This window comes from Castanea sativa, chromosome 7 (genome assembly GCF_040712315.1).
Source record: "Castanea sativa cultivar Marrone di Chiusa Pesio chromosome 7, ASM4071231v1".
Taxonomy (NCBI): domain Eukaryota; kingdom Viridiplantae; phylum Streptophyta; class Magnoliopsida; order Fagales; family Fagaceae; genus Castanea; species Castanea sativa.
Window position 1 is genome coordinate 21,730,372 of NC_134019.1, and position 18,784 is coordinate 21,749,155.

Here is an 18,784-nt window from a genome sequence, read left to right on the forward strand (position 1 = left end):
TTAGTGATGGTGCCTGTCTTTTATAACGAGGTGAGAAATGAAAAGACAAAAAAGAATAAGAATCCATGACATAGATTCATATTAGTAGGCTAGGTTTTATTGAGAACGATCAAGGAATATATTTCAAAGTACTTGGAGAAGAGTATAGAGTCAGAGGAAGAAGTGAGGTGATTGACTTCCTCCAAAATATTTTTTTATCCGAACAACTCTCTCTCTCCATCAATTTTCGGCAAATCAATTGCAATAATTTTTTTCCCTTCTATTTCAGCAATGCCATTGTCACAAATCCATTTCCATTTTCTTTTACCTTCTATTTCGGCAATGCCATTGCCACAATTTTTTTTCCTCCCATTTTCAGCAACTTGGTTGCCACAATTCATATTTTCTATCTCCTCCCTTCCCTACAATTTTGGCAACTTGGTTGCCACAATTGGTTTCCTTTGAGCACTCCAAGCACTTTGGGCATTTCTGGGCAAAGATGTTGGGCAGTAAGAATTTCGGTAATCCCATTGCCTAAATTCAAAATTTTCCTCTCTCCTCACGTCACATCACTACTTTTTCTTTTTCATACTTTTTTGTTGCAATTTCGGCAATACTGTTGCCGAAATTCACTCTCTTTCCTCATTTTGCCAAATAACTTTAAATAGTACTTATAACACCACTAAACTCAGTTTTCTGCAATATTCAGCCAAAAGACTCCAACGGTATGGTTGTTTGTTTAGGGAGAATGGGGAATTGCTCTTGTTCTTTTTTTTATATTTAATTATTATTATTATTATTATTTTTAATTGTCTAGAGTAAAAAACTTAAAACTTAACTAGAGAAGGGGGAAAGAACTTCCTTGCCCCTGGCTCCGCCTTTGGTTGCAGAGTTCATGACTATGCAGGCGTGGATGTAGTTGCAATTTTGGTAAAGTGAGACTTTGACAGAATTAGAGATAAAGATCTTTTTTTTAATAGTATGTGTTAAAACTTAAAATATAGTATTAGGATATTGTCATAAATACATGAAGACAATGGCTTTGTAATACAATTAGTTACTCTTGTCTTAGGGTTACAATAGGAAGTCAAATGTACTCCTATATATACTTTGTATTGAATTCATTGTAATATTTATGATATGTTTGGAAATTTTGAGAGAAAGGAGAGTAGAGGGGAGTAGAAGAAATGAGAGTAGTGGAGAGGAGAGTAGAAGAGAATGGTTATCCTCCAATTTGTTTGAATGTTTTTAAAATTAAGGGGATGATGAATAATTAGTCTTTTTATTTGTAATTTTGTTAATATGGTAAGGGTGAGTAAATTTGATAATTCATTTGGTCAAGTATTTTTATGCTCAACTTTCCCTCCAAATCTCTCCAATTTTGAGGAATTCAAAATGAGGAGTTAGAAGTAGTTCAAACCCCTCCAAATCCCTCACCTTCTTCCTTAAAAAACATCCAAACAAGGTAATTAAATTACTCTCATTCTCTCTACTCTACTCCCCCTCCTTCCCCCAACATCCAAACATAGCATTAGTTCATAAGTAAATATGTAGTTGTTTCACACTTTCTACTATCTATGGACATAAAACGTTAGATTGAAGTAAAAGTTAATTTGCTTACTCATACTTTGTATTTCTACATTTTTTATTTTATTTTATTCTTTCTTCACATAGCATAAGCATGGTTTTAAAAATTGGTACGGTCAAAGAATAAGTTTGGTCCTGGTTCCAAGTTTTACCTGATTTTTGACTAGTTTTTATCAGTTTTGGGGATTTTTCTAAATTGGATTGGTGCTTGGTTCCTAGTTGAACTGGTTGAAGCCAATTGATTCTAGTTATTCAAATGGTTAGCATACAAATCAGGTTTTGAAATTCTTCGCCTTGTCATTGCTATGAAACATTCTTGAGTCCCCAACCATAGTAGATGCTCTCTTCTCATTAGTGTATCCATGTTCCAATCCTTGTAGCCATTTTCCGACCTTCATTTGTCATTGATTTCTGTTGTTTGCTACTTCTACCAACTTTTTTCATGTGTATCATTCCACATTGTTCCCGGTAGAAATAGATGCTCTCACCATACTTCATATATATATATATATATATAGAAAGAAACGAATTTTCATGTATGGCTTTAGCCAAATGGATTGCTAATAAGTACTAAATCTTTGTTTGAAGGTGCACTGCTTGGGGTGCCCTCCCAAAATCGTATATCCTTTCTATTGGAATAAATAAATAAATAAAAATTAAGTGGTAAAAGACATTAGCCAAGAGCCCTTTGTAATAATGAGTTTCCATTAACTATTTTTAATTTGAGGTGAATTCTTGATTGAGATAAAGTGTAATATCATATTACATTTAGTAGTTGAATTGACACTTCTCTATGTATAAAATGCTTGAGAGTCTAGAGTAAAAAGGGTTTAAATTGCACGATTAACAGCATATTATAATTATTTCTATTAAAAAAAAAGAAATATTACACTTTGTGTAATAACTCTCAATTGTTGAGATTAATAATTGAAAAAAAAAAACTTTTAATCTTAACAGTGAATAAAATAAAGTTGAAAAAAGGTTAAAGATCGAAGTTTTTTTTGAGAGTGAATTGTGTATTACCCTAGAACTCAATCCGTGAATTCTAATGCACACTCATCATCATTACATTCGAGATCCTACAAGTTTAGGACAAAAAGTAATAATTTAAAGTATTAAAGCTGGTTTAAATTGCATGGGTCCACTGGAAAAAAAAAAAGAAAAAACTATTTTAAATTGGCTAATATAATAATCATGAGGAAACTCCATTATTATTTTTAATTGACGCATGTTGTTAATTTTTATTATTATTATCATTATTTATTTAATTTTGAAACTGTTAATTATTATTATTATTTTGAAATTGTTAATTTGTATCAATCTCACGTATAAATTAAAAAAAAAAAAAACCTCATTGATTCGTTGAGTGTTTAGATCCTATAGATTTCATAGGTCCAAATCAAAATATGAACAGTCGAGGGGCAATATCAGAATTATTACAAGACAATAGTAAAAGTCTGTCTAGGTCATGTTCTTGTAGGCATATCCTATAATAAGAATAAAATAAAAGGTCAGCTTTGCAAATATCAGAAACAGATATAAATAAACTCGTTTCCAACAAAGCTGTGCCCTTTCTCTTAGCCATTGGCAGCCAAAGTGACAGTAGGCACAACACAGAGGACAAAACGCACCGTTTTTGGTTTTCTCAATCCCTGAAACCCTACAAGGTTCTCACTTTCTTCTCTTTCCTTAACTTAAAACGCTTTTTTTTTTCGTCTTCCATTTTCTCAGCATCCAAACAGGTACTAGCAAAGTTACTGCTTTCCTTTACCTTCAATACCATGAATATGATCCTGTGTTAAAAAAAAAAAGGGTTTTTGTTTTCTTGTCAAAATTTGTGTGCTTTATTTTGTGGGTGTTTTATTTTCTGAATGAAATACAGAGATTATAGGATAGGAAATTGTAGATTTATACTGATTATTGTGGTTTTTGAAGTAGAATGCTTGCAATAGTGCTTATAATGCTTCATTTATTTTCGTTTTACTTCAATTTTTTTCAAGGTTTAATGGTTGTTTTTATTGAATGCTATCACTGTAGAGGAAATTTTGAACAAAATAAAGAGTTTTGGTCTAAATGGGTAGTAAGAAAAGAAGCTCCAGTTCAGTAGAGGAAGAAGTAGAGGGTAAAATAGATGCAGTTACGGATAATGTTGTTGTTCCAAATCCATTGGAGAAGAAGAAAATGAAAAAGGATAAGAAAGTAGATGAAACTTTGTCCATTAAACCCATGGAGAGATTTAAGAAGAGGAAAGCATTGGACAAAGAGAGAAGGCATGTTGCAGTTTCTGAAAATGAAGAAGAACCCAAAAAGGCCAAACAATTGCGTGTAGAGTCTGTAGCGGGTGAAGATCATGCACCTGTGGTGTCTTCTTTGAGTAGTGGTTTGCCCGAATTTCATATTGATGTTTTTAAGGACTTAGCACTGGCGGATGTTAAAGTAAGGGAGGCAGCTGCTGAAGCAATGGTGAAAGAGTTACAGGCAGTTCAGGAAGCGTATGAGAGGATGGAGAATAAGGATTTTGTTGAGGTTGGATTGAAATTGGAGGCTGTAAAGGATGATGGCTTGAAAAATTGTGCACCTTCTGTGAGATATGCTATTCGTAGGCTAATCCGTGGAGTTTCTTCATCAAGAGAGGTACTTTTAGTTATTTATTTATTTATTTTATAAAAGTTCATTTTTATGAATGTTATTTATAAGCATTGTTTTGGTGAGACATACGTGGTTGCGTATGTGTGCGTGTGAACATTTATAATTTATCCTTTTTTCCCAGTAAGTTATGAACAACCTCCTCCTTCCCCCCCCCCCCCCCACCCCCTTTCTTTTTTCTCCCTTAGTATAGGAACCACTGTTTTAATTCTTTTGGATTGATGAAAAGATGGATTATAAAAAAAATTTGTGGCTCAATGATATCTTGATGTCCTAAAGATATTTTTCTTATATATATCATTCTTTGGTATAATAGTTGTTGCTCTTTCTCCTTCTCTTATCTGAAATTAATATTATAATAATATCCTAGCATTTATTTAGTGTCTCTTTTCTGATTAGTAGAAAACTTCATTAAGATAGTTCAATAAGGGATGCAACCTCATACCCTGTACCCAGGATGCATAAAGAGCAGTTCTTCTGCATATCTACGTAGTTCTGGAAGTTATTTTGTTTTCTTTACAAATGTGAAACATTTAAAGACATCGCACATTGGGCAGTCTTTTTTTTTTGATAAGTAACGAAAAATATATATTAGAGGAGAACACAGCCCCGTACATAGGAAATGTACTAAAGAGGCAAAAACATCAGGAAACCAAATTACAATGATCAAGCAAAACAGGAAGGGAAAGACAAGAAAAAGATGGTACAACTAACCACTATTTGAGAAGAGTAAAAAAGAAAAAAGACTTAAACTCAAGAATGGATCGTTCATGACTCTCAAAGCTTCTAGAATTCCGTTCCCGCTCGATACACCACATTAAATAGTGCGGCACCATCCTCCAAATCACTATATTGTGATGACGCCTAAAATTGCAAGCCCAACAATCCAACAGATCCACTACCCTTTGCGGCATCACCCAACAAATACCAAACAAGCAAAAGATCATACTCCACATCTCATATGCTATAGGACAGTGAAGGAGGAGATGATCTACAGATTCCCCACACCTTTTGCACATGTAACACCACTGAAGAACAACAATATGCATCTTTCGAAGATTATCAATAGTAAGAATCTTGCCTAGAGCAGCAGTCCAAGAGAAACAAGCAACCTGAGGGGGAACCTTCGATTGCCATATCATTTTCTAAGGGAAAGGAGTGGCAGTGGAAGTGGAGGGGGAAAGGGAGTGATAATACCCACTCACCTCGTAACCTCGCCTGCTGGCTAGCTTCCAACAAAGCTTGTTAGAACCTACACCCCGCACCTTTGTGGAATAGATCAAAACCATACACAAATCCAATGAGTGAGACTCTTGATCATTAACTAAACGGCGAAATTGTAGGTCCCAAAATATTCTTCCATTTGCATAGCACATAACCTCAGAGACCGAAGCGTCCCTTGTCCTACTAATATTGTATAAATCTGGCAACGCCTCCTTAAATTTTCCCAAAACCTACTGAACTAGAGGCTCCTTTAATAACAAATTCCAAGTCATAATTTATGTTTAAATTTTAATGTTAGGAAGTTAAATCCGTTTGTTGAGTTTGCACTAGTAAGAAAGTGACCCTTTTGTTTGAGTGAGAAGAGGTTAATGAACTTTACTAATCCTTCTGGGTCCAAATGCTAAACAGGTAAAGAACTTTGGTTTCAATATGATCCTTTCATCACCCGGTTGAACAATTATTAGGGTCAGAAATATTTGAGAAAATTCATTTTTTTTTCAGGTTTCTTGATGTCTTTACACATTTAGCTGATTTTTTTCTTTCAAAATTATAGCTGTCATTACTTGCCATATAGCTTTGAAATACTATCATATCTACAATGCATATATATATATATATATATATATATATATATATATATATATATATATATATATATCTATGTATGTATTGTTGTCATTATTGTCTAACTTTTGGTCGCCTATGTTGCATTTGCTTTCCTATTCTGGCATGCTACATTGTCTATTTAGTCTATACAGAAGAGCACTATAGTGTTTGAAATGTCAGTTTCTTACCTTATTTCGAGGTTCAAATGATGTCATTCTTCTTACTGGATCATCAATTTGTTACTCAGCTGATTATGTGATTCCTTTCATGGGATTTGTAAACCATAAAATGGCTTGCTTGGGGTCATCATTAATTGTATTAGAACATTTAGAAGTTTGTTGTTCATTATCTTACTTAACCCATTGGTAATATGCTGGAATCGCTTTTGCAGTGTGCAAGACAGGGGTTTGCATTAGGTCTGACTATTTTGGTTGGTTCGATACATAGCATAACACTGGACTCATTGCTGAAACTCATAGTTGATTTGTTAGAGGTCACATCATCAATGAAGGGTCAGGTAGGCTTGCATTTTTGTTATTCTTTATTTTATTTTAGTTTTTGTGTGTGGATAGAGTTGCCATTTTATCTATATAAATTCTTTATGGCATTGCAGGAAGCAAAGGAATGCCTTTTGGGTCGCTTATTTGCTTATGGTGCACTTGCCCGATCTGGAAGACTAACTAAAGAGTGGAATTCTGATAAGAATACTCCATTCATCAAGGAATTCACTGGTATTCTTATCTCCCTTGCTTTGAAGAAGCGATACTTGCAAGAACCTGCTGTTTCAGTTCTTTTAGACTTGATTGAAAAGGTATTTTATTACTGATAAGTTAAGTTGGTTCTGTTTCTTTGTATTTCCACGCACATATCTTCTGTCTTGTTTTGCAGAAAATGGTAATAGATTTCAGTGTTGATAGTTTGATAATGCACTTCAAGTATACTTATGACTTTTTAATTGAATTTTCAAAACCCATACTAAATATATGGTAATGGTTTTGAGTCATTAAATAATGCGTAAATGTCATTTCAGTTCTCTAGTTTTAATTGTAATTAGTCGGTGGATTGTCAATTATTTTTTGGGATGCTTATTTCACTATAGTAAAAATCAATGAATTCTTAATTTTTTGAACACTAAATTTTCTCTGGAACTATAAATTTCATTTCATTTTCATAGGGACAATGTCACGGGGGTAACAGTATTTTATTTTCTTTTATAGGGTAGCACAATAATGATACATCTTTTTTTTTTTTTGGGGGGGGGGGGGTATATACTGAAGCACAATAGTTTTTTTTTTCAAAGTGCCACAGTCAATTTACTTTGTCATATGGATCATATGTGGACTTTTCAACAGTGAATATAACTCTTTTATTGGGCTTTTTGAGATTGTTTATTTTATTGTTTTAACCTACTAATTTGGCCATTTCCCTTGCCTTTTTGTCACATTCAACTTGAACCATATCTCAGTTACTGCTGCTATGCTCTAATTAACATTACCTAACTAGCCTTATCCCTTGCCTTTTGGGATTCTAACTTTTTGTTTGGACTCTGGACAGTGGATTTTGAATCTTTCCAATGCATGTATTTATTTATTTTTTCTTTCCTCCTTTCTTTTTCTGTAAATTTAATGGGCATTTGTTTGCTCATCATTGTTTCCTCATTTTATTTATATTGGTAAGTATTTTCTTGGGCTGTTCTTTTTATGTTGGTATATTTAGTTTGTACATCTTCAGGAATATCATATTATACACACACACACACACGCACAAGGAGAGGGTGTCCACTTGGCTTAACCACTGCTTTAGGATGCAACTTTTACCTGTTTATGTACATGTACAATCCTTTTACCCCCTTTATTTTACATAGTTAAGATTCAAAAGAGTCCTCGCATAAAAGAGTCTAGCTGAAACTCCTTTACTAAACTTTCAAAAAATTTAAACTATACTCTAATGTACTTCTGTTGCATAATTTTAGATGATTTTTTTGGGTATATTCTATCTATTTATTTTATAATTCAATTTCTGTGATATTAGTGAAATATTTTTTGCTTACATATCATTTTTTTATTGCATGGGCATATATGCCTAGTTCTACATGATTTATGTGCCCAAGTGGGAGACTGGATTCTAATTTCATGCACCCAATGGGTCTTGAACCCATTACCTCACCCTTAACCTAGCACTTATCAGGGAAGGAGGATATTATCTTTAATTACTACTAAACATGGAAAAATATTAAAAAAATAGGTCATATATATATATATATTAAATATTACTTTTATTGGTATTGAAAAGAGATTTTATGTACACATGGTGTATACACAAAACTCTAGGAAAGAATAGTACTGAAAATTTATAATCTATATGAGAAGACAAGTGAATGTCTATCACTAACGGGAATGCATTGAGACCACTCAAACAAAGATCTCATGAATGAAGATTTCAGTTCAGTAATTTTGACATTGAGAGAAGGAAAGACCACTGCTTTCCACATCACAATGCACAAAAAATGGTCCACATTCCTTGCCATTAAATCTATACATACAACACCAATCCACCAATTTTGTGTTCCCAGTACACAATACAATTCCCTAAGATCAGGCTCTCCTTTTACATTATAGGACTGATTTCTCCCTCACACGTGCCTTACCTTGCCTATAACCTTCGTCCTGGGGGGGGGGGGGTGTTTGTCTTTCTAATGCTGCAGTTTTGTATTAGTATATTTAGTGACCTGTCTTATTATGGTTTTACAGTTGCCCAAGGAAGCGTTGTTGAATCATGTTCTTGAAGCTCCAGGACTGCATGAGTGGTTTGAAGGATCTACCGAAGTAGGAAACCCAGATGCATTACTTTTAGCTTTGAAACTTCGAGAAAAAATTGCTGTTGACAGCCCGATATTCAACAAGCTTTTGCTCAGTCCGTTTATCCCCGGCAACCTTTTTACTGCTGCCCATCTGTCCTCTCTTGCTAATTGCTTGAAGGTGTTATTCATATATTTATTTCTTTTTTGCTGCAATTATAATTGTGGAAGAACTTTTAAGATATTTGTGTTTGCGAAATATGACAGGAATCCACCTATTGTCAGCCTCGAGTTCACAGTTTGTGGCCTGTTCTTTTAAATATTCTTTTACCTGAGATGGTTTTGCAAGTCGAAGATTCAGCATCGGTTTCAAATTCTTTAAAGAAACACAAGAAGAGTCGCAAGTGTAGCTCTTCTGAAGAAGAGATAGCAAAAAATTTTCAGTGCTTCTGTGATGTTATTATTGAGGGATCCCTTCTCATGTCATCTCATGACCGTAAACACTTGGCATTTGATGTTCTGCTTCTTTCTCTCCCAAGGTTGCCTGCTTCTTTTGTCCCGATTGTTCTGTCACACAAACTTGTTCAGTGTCTGATGGATGTACTTTCCACAAAGGACTCTTGGCTATATAAAGTTGCACAGAATTTTCTTAAAGAGTTGGCGGCTTGGGTTGGAGATGACGATGTCAGAAGAGTTGCGGTTATTATTGGCCTACAGAAACACAGCAGTGGAAAGTTTGATAGCATCACACGGATAAAAACAGTTAAAGATTTGATGGCTGGGTTCAAAACAGAATCTGGTTGCATGCTGTTTATTCAGAACCTAACAAACTTGTTTGTAGATGAAGGTAATGCTTCAGAGGAACCCTCAGATCAGAGTCAAACAACAGATGACAATTCAGAGATAGGTTCAATCGAGGATAAGGATTTGGTCGGGACAACAGGAAATTCTGATTTCTTGAAAACATGGGTTGTAGAGTCTCTCCCCAGTATTTTGAAATATTTGAAGCTGGATCTTGAGGCAAAGTTTCGGGTGCAAAAAGAAATTTTGAAATTTCTGGCTGTTCAGGGTTTGTTCACTGCATCTCTTGGCACTGAAGTGACATCTTTTGAATTACAAGAGAAGTTTAGGTGGCCAAAAGCAACCACATCAAGTGCTCTTTGCAGGATGTGTATTGAGCAGCTCCAGTTATTATTGGCAAATGCTCAAAAGGGAGAGGGGCCACGTGCTTTGGCTAATGGCCTTGAGTCAAATGATCTTGGGGCTTACTTCATGCGGTTCCTTAGTACATTGCACAACATTCCTTCTGTTTCCCTCTTTCGAAGTTTGAGTGATGATGACAAAGACACATTTGAAAGATTAGAAGCAATGGAAAAAAGGCTTTATAGAGAGGTATCTTGTGTTTTGTCCTCTTCATTGATCTTAATTATATATGCATGAACAGAAGGCAAGGTGTGTGTGTGTGTGTGTGTGTGTATTCTTACTACTCATGTTACAACATTTGTCTTACAAATGAAAGGTTGGTGTGACTTGTGGCTGACTATGACGTGTTGTATGATAGTGAGTATTTTAAAGATTTTGGATCTTGATATGGACTGTAACTTAATAAGGTCCCTTTATGCTTTATCCTTCTCTCAATTACAAAACTGTTTCTAAAATCAGTGTTGCCTAGCCATTAGCCATATTGGGCCATTAGCCATCTGGGGCAAGGCCCATGGGCCCAATTTATGTTGCTTACTAGGCCAATAAATATGCATCACTGGTATATCAGTAATTTGCTTGAAATCCTTGCTATTCAGCTTTGTGATTAAAGTGCAAGGTTTTATTTTAATATCTAGTTTTTTACATCCTTGTCTGTCACTTCTTATTTGTTGATTAAACTTGTGACATGATATGCGACTTTATGCTATTAATGATTGCAGGAAAGGAATTGCGGGCTTAGTACTGATGCAAATAAATTGCATGTACTGAGGTACTTGCTCATCCAGTTGCTTTTGCAAGTGCTCCTTCGACCGGGGGAATTCTCAGAAGCTGCCTCTGAACTTATCATCTGTTGCAAGAAAGCTTTTTCTGCTTCTGATATTCCTCCATCCTCTGGAGAAGATGAGATGGATGGTGATGCGACACCTCAGTTAATGGATGTTCTTGTGGATACATTGCTTTCATTGCTGCCGCAGTCATCAAATCCTATGCGGACTGCTATTGAGCAGGTTTGTTGATAGAAAATAGTAATAGTTGATATAAAAAAGTAAGGACTATGAGTTCATTTTTTCAAGAATTATTTGTTCATGTATTTAGTGCAATAAATGAGGGTTATATCTAGACTAATAGTTTTTCACTTCTATTTCTTACACTATTTTGGTCACATATTACTACAGAAAAGAAGGGAAATCACATAATACTTTATGATTTTTTTTTTTTGGTGGGGATGGAGGGAATGGCAAGTACTTTATGGTGTTTGTACCACAACTGGTGCTTCCTTTACTTATAAGTTCTAGGTGAAGAGTGAGGTTGTCGGTTCAAAACCCATTGTGATCGTGTAACTTACCAATAAAAAAATTCCAGCTCTATAAGAGTCTGTTAAATTTTCAGAATACTCCTATGTAATTGTTTTTCTATTTCATTACTTATCAAAAATAAAAATATTCATCTGTTACATTAATTTTACAGCAAAATGTAAAAAGTTGTGCTTTGAATAGCTACCTCTACTGCTTCGACATTTTCTGCCTCTCTCTTTCTCTCTCTCTCTCTCACTCTGTCAAGTTAAACTAACCTCTTGGCATACAGCATGCCTCTATGCATGTGCTAGAGGCTCTCTTTGGGAAAAAAAAATATGGATAGGGAGGAGAATGAAAACGGATGAGAGAGAGGGGAAAGAACATGGAAAAATTACATATGTATGTATGGGTTTTGAAATTGGGAGATTTTAAACTTTTTAAGGGTTTTGTGTGTGTGTGTGTGTATTTTTTCTTTCTGAACACATATTGCATCTGCATAGTGGCTTGTGTAAGGAAAGTGGTGGGGAAATGAAAGGGGGAAAAAAGATGAAGTGTATGCTTTTTTTCTTCCTTTGCATTCAACACTCTCCAAATCTCACCTGTGTTTGGTGGCTCTAAGTGGAAACTGCTGAAATTTTATCCTCACACTTTTTTTTTTTTGTCTCTCTCTCTCTCTCTCTCTCCCTGTTGATAAAGGAAACACATTGGACAAGAGGAGAATTTGTAGATTTTCTTCTCTTTTATTTCCTCTACCAATGAACCAAACATAATATTGGTGATGATATTTCAAGCAAAAAGTTTATATGATTATTTATTTGGCATCTGTTTCTTTTTGTAGGTTTTCAGATATTTTTGTGATAATATCACGGATGATGGACTGCTGCGGATGTTGCGGGTCATTAAGAAAACTTTTAAACCAGCTAGGCATCAGGAGGCTGAGGATGAAGAGGATGATAGTGATGATGAAAATTTTCTTGGTATTGAGGAAGACGAGGAAATTGATGAAGCTAAAACAGGTAATACAGGTGAGACTGATGAGCATACAGATGATTCTGAGGCTGTTGTTGGTTCAAGGGAAGTTGGCAAAAGAGATCCTGAAGCTTCCAATGATTCTGATGGAGAGGATGATGATGATGATGCGACTTCTGATGATTCTAATGGAGGAGCAGATGATAATGCTGTGTCTGGGGAAGTTGGCAAAGAAGCTCTCGATGCTTCTGATGATTCTGATGGAGGAATGGATGATGATGCAATGTTTCGGATGGATACTTACCTAGCCCAGATTTTCAAAGAGCGAAAGAATCAGGCTGAGGGTGAAAATGCTCATTCCCAGCTTGTACTGTTCAAACTTCGAGTCCTGTCATTGCTGGAAATTTACCTGCATGAAAATCCAGGCAAGTTGAAGTTGCATGTATCAATATTAGCTGATATATATATATTAATGGATGGGACTTGATTCCCACTATTTCCTGTAGGACAAATTTAATTTGCTTTTTGGATCATTGAAACTAAAAATTAAAAATTTGCATGTAAAGCTGGGGTTCAGTATGCCACCTTGGCCGGCAGTGTAGGTGAAGTTGCCCAAGATTGGTGTCTTAAGTTCAAGAATGATCTTTTGCTACATTATCATTGCTCTCAAGAAATGATTGATATACATAATCTGTTTGCTTATTTGTAGTTGTGGCTGTTTATTCACAGGTAAGCCACAGGTTCTTACAGTGTATTCAAACTTAGCTCAAGCATTTGTTAGCCCACATATTGCAGAAGGTTCTGAACAGCTTGGACAGCGTATATGGGGAATTCTGCAAAAGAAGGTACTCAAAGCCAAAGACTATCCAAAGGGTGAAGCTGTGCAGCTAACTACTCTTGAATCTTTGTTAGAAAAGAACTTGAAGCTGGCATCTAAACCATTTAAGAGGAAGAAATCTGCTGTTAGTCCATCCAAGAAGAAGCAATCAGCCTCCTGGACCCGACACAAAATGGTTACTTCCCTTGCTCAAAGTTCAACCTTTTGGATCCTGAAGATCATTGATGCTGGAAAGTTTTCGGAGTCTGAACTCCAGAGGGTTCTTGATATTTTCCAGGGTGTTTTGGTGGGATACTTTGAAAGTAAAAAGTCTCAAATAAAATCTGAATTTTTGAAAGAAATATTTCGTAGAAGGCCATGGATTGGGCATCATCTCTTTGGCTTCCTTTTGGAGAAATGTGGTAGTACTAAGTCAGAGTTCCGGCGAGTGGAAGCACTAGATTTGGTTGCGGAGATACTGAAATCTCTGGTTTCCACTGATGAAAGCGGCCAAGATGCATCAAAGAAAGTTATGAAAAGCCATCTGCATGAACTCTGTGATCTGATAAAGGATTTGGTAACAAACATGCCAGAAAAGCAATCAAGGCGGGCTGAAGTGCGGAAGTTTTGTGGCAGGGTCCTTCAGATTATATCCAACCTTAACTTGAACAGGTCTTTTCTTAAACATTTGGGCTCAGATGCTCATGCTGCTTGCGAAGCTCAACTTGGTGAGAATTTTGTTAATTTGAAGAAAGTGGAAAGGTAGCACGATTAGGAAAGATATTGGTGAAAAGACTTAGCAGATTTGTTTGTGTCTACATTCCTACAATCCTAGGAAGATCTTTCAGTCACGAAATTTAGTGCTGAAAGTGATATGTTAAAATATCAACCAGAATTTTCAACTCTTCAGATGGATTGAACAGAAATCTTCTTGGAGTACTCTTGTGGTCACTTTCTGGCTTTCTCTAATTGGAGCTCCTTAACCTGTAAGGTTTCAGTTTCGTTGGACAGTGTCTGATGTTGAAATTTTGAAGTTTTGTCTGCATTAGTATTTATTTTTTCTGTTGTGTCATGAGTGTTTATATAGGAAGAGTTATGGTCATAGCCAGGAAAATTTTGAATTTACAGCTTACTCGAACGTAACTTTTTGTTAAAGAATCCGTGGGACATAAATTCTTGAACACAGTCACACATTTTGCTAAATTTTTAATGATGGTATTTCTCTCAAGTCTTTAGCAGCTTCTGCTTTTGATTTATCCATTGAGCATTGCATAATTTAGTTCCAAAGGGCAAATTTAGGTACATTTTCATGAGTGTCCAATTAAATTCAACAATATGGCTGTATTGATAGTGCAAAAGGTATGATTTAAGCACATGATTGACGAATTGTTGGACCGGGAAGTTTTGAATTTCATCTGTTGATAAACGCATTTGTATTAGGAGCACCATTTACATGGAACCAGAAAACTATTCTCATGTATTTCCTAAACACTTTCATTATGCTTTTGGAAGTAACACTGAAGTGAAGAATTGCGTGCACGCACAGTATTGATAATGTGATCTCAGAAGTCAACTTTCTCACTCTGACCGGCTAGTATTGACTAAAATGCTGGTACCTTGCGTCAGCTATACAATTTTAAGGCCGTTTCTGTTCTGTGCTCAATTAATTTGTACAATGAAGAATCTCCCTTTACAACTCAAAAATCAACGGAAGTAATAATTTTATATAATGTGTTATTCTAAATTGCTTTGTTCTTTTTTCTCAAAAAAAAAATTTGCTTTGTTCTTTTGAAATCCCCCCACCCCCCGAGCGCTGTGCTTTCTTTCTGAATGAATGAAAAGCAATGTCCCCCATCTCTATCAAAGATTATACAATATCCTTAATATACCAAGAACATGTTTGTTTGGTGTCAAACGAATACTTTTTTGGGGGCCAGAAATCATTTCTTTTCAGTATACATAGTTGGACTAGCAAATTTGATGGGGACAATGATTCTCTCTCCAGGGGAACATTAGTCATTGGCATTTAGCAATACTCTTCCACCCATCGACCTTAACCAACCCACGTGTATACAGCGTGTGTGTGTGTTCAGCAAAATTCTTCTCAGTTCCCATATGAAAAAATCCATATAGGTTTGAGATTGAGACCGACCGACTTATATTAGTAGTCTGATGATTCCTATTGTGGAATCCAAAGCCTTGGTTGGGGTTTAAGTGGAGTTTGATATTACAACTATTTATGTCTAATTTTAAGTTAAATTAGCAACAACCCTTTATGGTTTTAATCGGCTTTCAATATTTCTTCCCCAATGATTCTTTCTATTCACAATTGGAATGTATGTAACCTTTGGAATCCCTTATCTGCCAAGGAGGGAATGGCTCATGGAAAGTCTCTTCTATTCTATTGTGCCATGCTTAAAAAGAATCACACCCAACAAAAAGATTTGGAGAATTGAACCACGATAGCTTGCTTCTTATAAAATCATGTTTAATGCGGTTAATGTATACATAGGTATCTCAATCTTTCTCTAATCCTATCACCTACTCATTCCTAACTTCTTTTTCCACTACATTTCTCTACCATCTAACCTAACATTTGTTTTTTTTTTTTTTTTTTTTTTTTTTTTCATCTTTTTATGCCCTACTAGAGGTTGCTTTTTACATTTATGTCACGCCACAGCCAAAAGTGCTTGCTCACTCCGAATTCCATCATCAAAATACATTGCAACAATCACAAAAGTCCACAAATCACATCCAGAGTTTCAACATCCCCTGTACCAAAAGAGTTCATAAATTCAGCACATAAAAGACAAACTACAAAGAAAATAGAAAAATTTAATGGGAAGCAATTGTAGCACAAACTATATACCTTATCCAACACAAAAACATCCCTTCTCATGGAAAGCATTCATCAAAGAAGGCATTCTGCTTATCCTGCTCCTTTCAACAATTCAATGCTGCTGCTCTGCTTCAAGACTGCGCATTATCAGCATCCGAATCACTCCCTGAAGAACTCCCTGAATCTGAATCTGCAACAAACCTCACTATCAGCCATTTTTTCTTCAACAAAAGTTTGAAAGAATTCAAGCCCCACCATGGAAATTTAGACTCGGGTTATACCACTTGACGAGGAGGAATCACTGTCTGAACTGCTAGAACTGCTAGAGCTACTACTGGCATGACCTCCTACATCTTTCTCAATCTCCACCGGAGGGAAATTGCACATCGGCATATCATCGCCAATGTCCACATCTTCCTCTCCAACTTCCCCTCCTCCTTTCTTAGGCTTCTTTGCCTCACTCGCCACAACTTCAATCTTCTCACTCACAGGTAACTCCTATAATACACAATCACCATTACCACAACAAAGTTAGTAAAATAGCTCAAATTTTGAATCAAATTAAATACCCATTTGCCAACAAAAATTAAAAAAAAACCGCATTAAACCGAAACATAAGCCAAATTACCACATTGTTTTTCATGTTGTTGCCCATGAGTGCTTGCCGCTTAATCTTGCTAACCATCTTCTTCCAGTTGGTAACAAGCCGATCAAGCTCCCAAAGGGTCTCCGTATCTACAGCCTCAATATCAAGCTCGATCTCATCCCCATCCTGCTTCAAATGCCCATTTCTCTTCCTTATAATCTGCACAACCTGCTCCATCTTCTCCGGCGGCAAGCTTTGTAATCCAAGCCCCAACTTGTGCTTCTCCTCAATACTCATCTCTCTCTTATTCGGATCCTTGGCCTTAGGCTTTGGCTGCTTCAACGGCTTCACTGGCTGCGCTGCTGCTTTCGTTGTTGTTGGCGGATTTGAAGAGCTAGCAGGCGCCTGCAATCTCTCCGATCGATCCACCAAAACCTTATCAATTCGCTCCGATTTCTCCTCAATCCGCACCAAATGATCATCATCAGCAGCATCATCATCGTCCACATCAACACTATTCTTCTTGTTGTTCCAAGAACTCGCTTGCAACTCTTCCTCCACATCAAAAACCTGCCTTTGCTGCTGCTGCTGTTGGTGTTCAATCTGAGGCCGATGATGATGCTGCTGCTGATCGATCTCAATTGGGTCGATTTTTTCACCAATGGGTCGAAACAATTCCTCAAATCTGGCTAACAATTGCTCAGCCATACCGTGAACAAGATGACCCTTTGGATTATACGTCAAGGCGTTTGTAAACGTGAGTCTCACATCGGCCGCAAAATCCAACGGCGATCGATAGAAATCCCGAGCGAGCCTCGATTTCACAGTACCCAAATCCATAGGCTGCTTGATTATATCATAGTAATCGTGAAGACCCATACCTGCCACGTCGACAGGCTCGTTGAAAACCCAACCACTCTTGTGCTTCCTCAGCTTCGTCAACACATCTTTACACGCCTTCATCATCGATCCCAAACCCGCCACCGCCGTTGAGGAATTCGCATTCGGGTTCGAAATGGGATTCTCCAAAGCCAAGCTCCGTTTCTTCCCCTTCGATTTCTTCGACGAAATCGGAGCTGTTGTAGCACCACCGCCACCGCCACCGCCACCGTTGTTGCTGTGGTGCTCGATTCGCAGCCTGAGCTGGCGAATCTGTTCGAGTTCCGACACGAGCCGAACCTTTAGGTCTCGGAGCTGTTTCTTCGAATACGTAGCAATGTTGATGCTCAGGTATTGCTTGCTGTGATTCTGAGAACCCTGTAATTCAGTCGTCGTGCTACTATTGTTGTTGTTGTTGTTGTGATTGTGGTGGTGGTTGTTGTTGTTGTTGTTGTGTCGTCTTCTATGGTTGATCGACGACGCGTCGTCTGAGGCTATCGATTGCGTCACAGCCGGAGATTCATCGTGGTGGTGATGGTGGTGGTGGTGGTGATATTGTTGTTGCTGTTGTCGTTTTTTAGGGTTAGGGTTAGGGTTAGGGTTTGTAAATGGGAGTTTCGCCATGAAAGCTCCTCCACCGTTGGATGTCGTTCTGGCTAACACCGCTGACGCCATAGAAGAATCGATGCCTCCCAATTCCTCAATGCCACCATGAATCAAGTGGGGCGTGATCTCCACGCGCCGATTATGTATTTGGGGAAAAAAAAATTTCTCGGAAGCCAAACACGAATTCCCAAATTTTTCTTTTTTTTTTTTTCCACTCGCAGAAAAAAAAAAAATTTAGAGGAAAATAAAACAAAAAAAATTTAGAGAAATGAAAAATCGTGAAGAGAAGGGTTTGGGATTTTTGGACCAAAAATCGAACCCTTAAATCTGAGCGAGGAAGGAGAGGAGGCTAGGGCCGGTTCTTAAAGGCGATGAGATCTGACCGGGTTTTTTACGGGCAGTGTTTGGTGCGTTGATCCTGTTTGATCTTTGATCTGACGGTTGTGATGTGTTTTGTTTCTGCCCGTTGGAGTGACCGTGTGACCTGTCATGGACGGTGTGGATCTGCGTGGTGCTACACGTGGCGCGTTTTTGGAAATTGGGGTTTCTGATCTTTTTCATTTGGGTTTGAATTTGTCGTGCATTTAGGGTTTTTTTTAAAATTTTTGAAAAACAAATTGTGGGGCCCACTTGGTGATGACGTGGCGGGAAACTGACTGGGTGGTTGCGGCGTGAGCGAGAAGGAAACGCAAACGCGCATTAGGGGTTTGATGAAATGATGGTGAAGCGCGTGGCGGCCACTTTTTTATGT

The 18,784-nt window shown here is 36.9% G+C and overlaps 2 protein-coding genes across 3 annotated transcripts; one reads left to right on the top strand and one right to left on the bottom strand.

Moving 5' to 3' along the window:
• Positions 1 to 3,085: 3,085 nt before the first annotated feature.
• Positions 3,086 to 14,351, top strand: LOC142642981 (uncharacterized). 2 transcript variants are annotated; one of them, XM_075817452.1, is made up of 9 exons: positions 3,086 to 3,233; positions 3,604 to 4,200; positions 6,434 to 6,559; positions 6,656 to 6,853; positions 8,793 to 9,020; positions 9,107 to 10,231; positions 10,762 to 11,049; positions 12,176 to 12,731; positions 13,036 to 14,351. In XM_075817452.1, exons 2-9 carry the CDS (start codon positions 3,640 to 3,642, stop codon positions 13,887 to 13,889), a joined length of 3,936 nt encoding a protein of 1,311 aa, XP_075673567.1. In that variant the 5' UTR covers positions 3,086 to 3,233; positions 3,604 to 3,639; the 3' UTR covers positions 13,890 to 14,351. The 2 variants fall into 2 exon arrangements, with proteins under 2 accessions (XP_075673567.1, XP_075673568.1); XM_075817453.1 differs by having other exon boundaries at positions 3,132 to 3,308.
• A 1,221-nt stretch (positions 14,352 to 15,572) lies between these two features.
• LOC142642402 (transcription factor GTE7-like) lies at positions 15,573 to 18,369 on the bottom strand. Its single transcript, XM_075816750.1, has 4 exons — positions 16,591 to 18,369; positions 16,244 to 16,460; positions 15,993 to 16,152; positions 15,573 to 15,895 (listed from the first exon to the last, which is right to left on the bottom strand). Exons 1-3 carry the CDS (start codon positions 18,100 to 18,102, stop codon positions 16,094 to 16,096), a joined length of 1,788 nt encoding a protein of 595 aa, XP_075672865.1. The 5' UTR covers positions 18,103 to 18,369; the 3' UTR covers positions 15,573 to 15,895; positions 15,993 to 16,093.
• Between the last annotated feature and the right edge of the window lie 415 nt (positions 18,370 to 18,784).

Coding starts and splice junctions, on each gene's coding strand:
- LOC142642981 (XM_075817452.1), top strand. CDS start 3,640: ATGGGTAGTAAGAAAAGAAGCTCCAGTTCAGTAGAGGAAGAAGTAGAG. Junction 4,201..6,433: donor GAGTTTCTTCATCAAGAGAG/GTACTTTTAGTT, acceptor TCGCTTTTGCAG/TGTGCAAGACAGGGGTTTGC. Junction 9,021..9,106: donor CTCTTGCTAATTGCTTGAAG/GTGTTATTCATA, acceptor GAAATATGACAG/GAATCCACCTATTGTCAGCC.
- LOC142642402 (XM_075816750.1), bottom strand. CDS start 18,102: ATGGCGTCAGCGGTGTTAGCCAGAACGACATCCAACGGTGGAGGAGCT. Junction 16,461..16,590: donor ACAACATGAAAAACAATGTG/GTAATTTGGCTT, acceptor TGTGTATTATAG/GAGTTACCTGTGAGTGAGAA. Junction 16,153..16,243: donor TGATTCCTCCTCGTCAAGTG/GTATAACCCGAG, acceptor GGTTTGTTGCAG/ATTCAGATTCAGGGAGTTCT.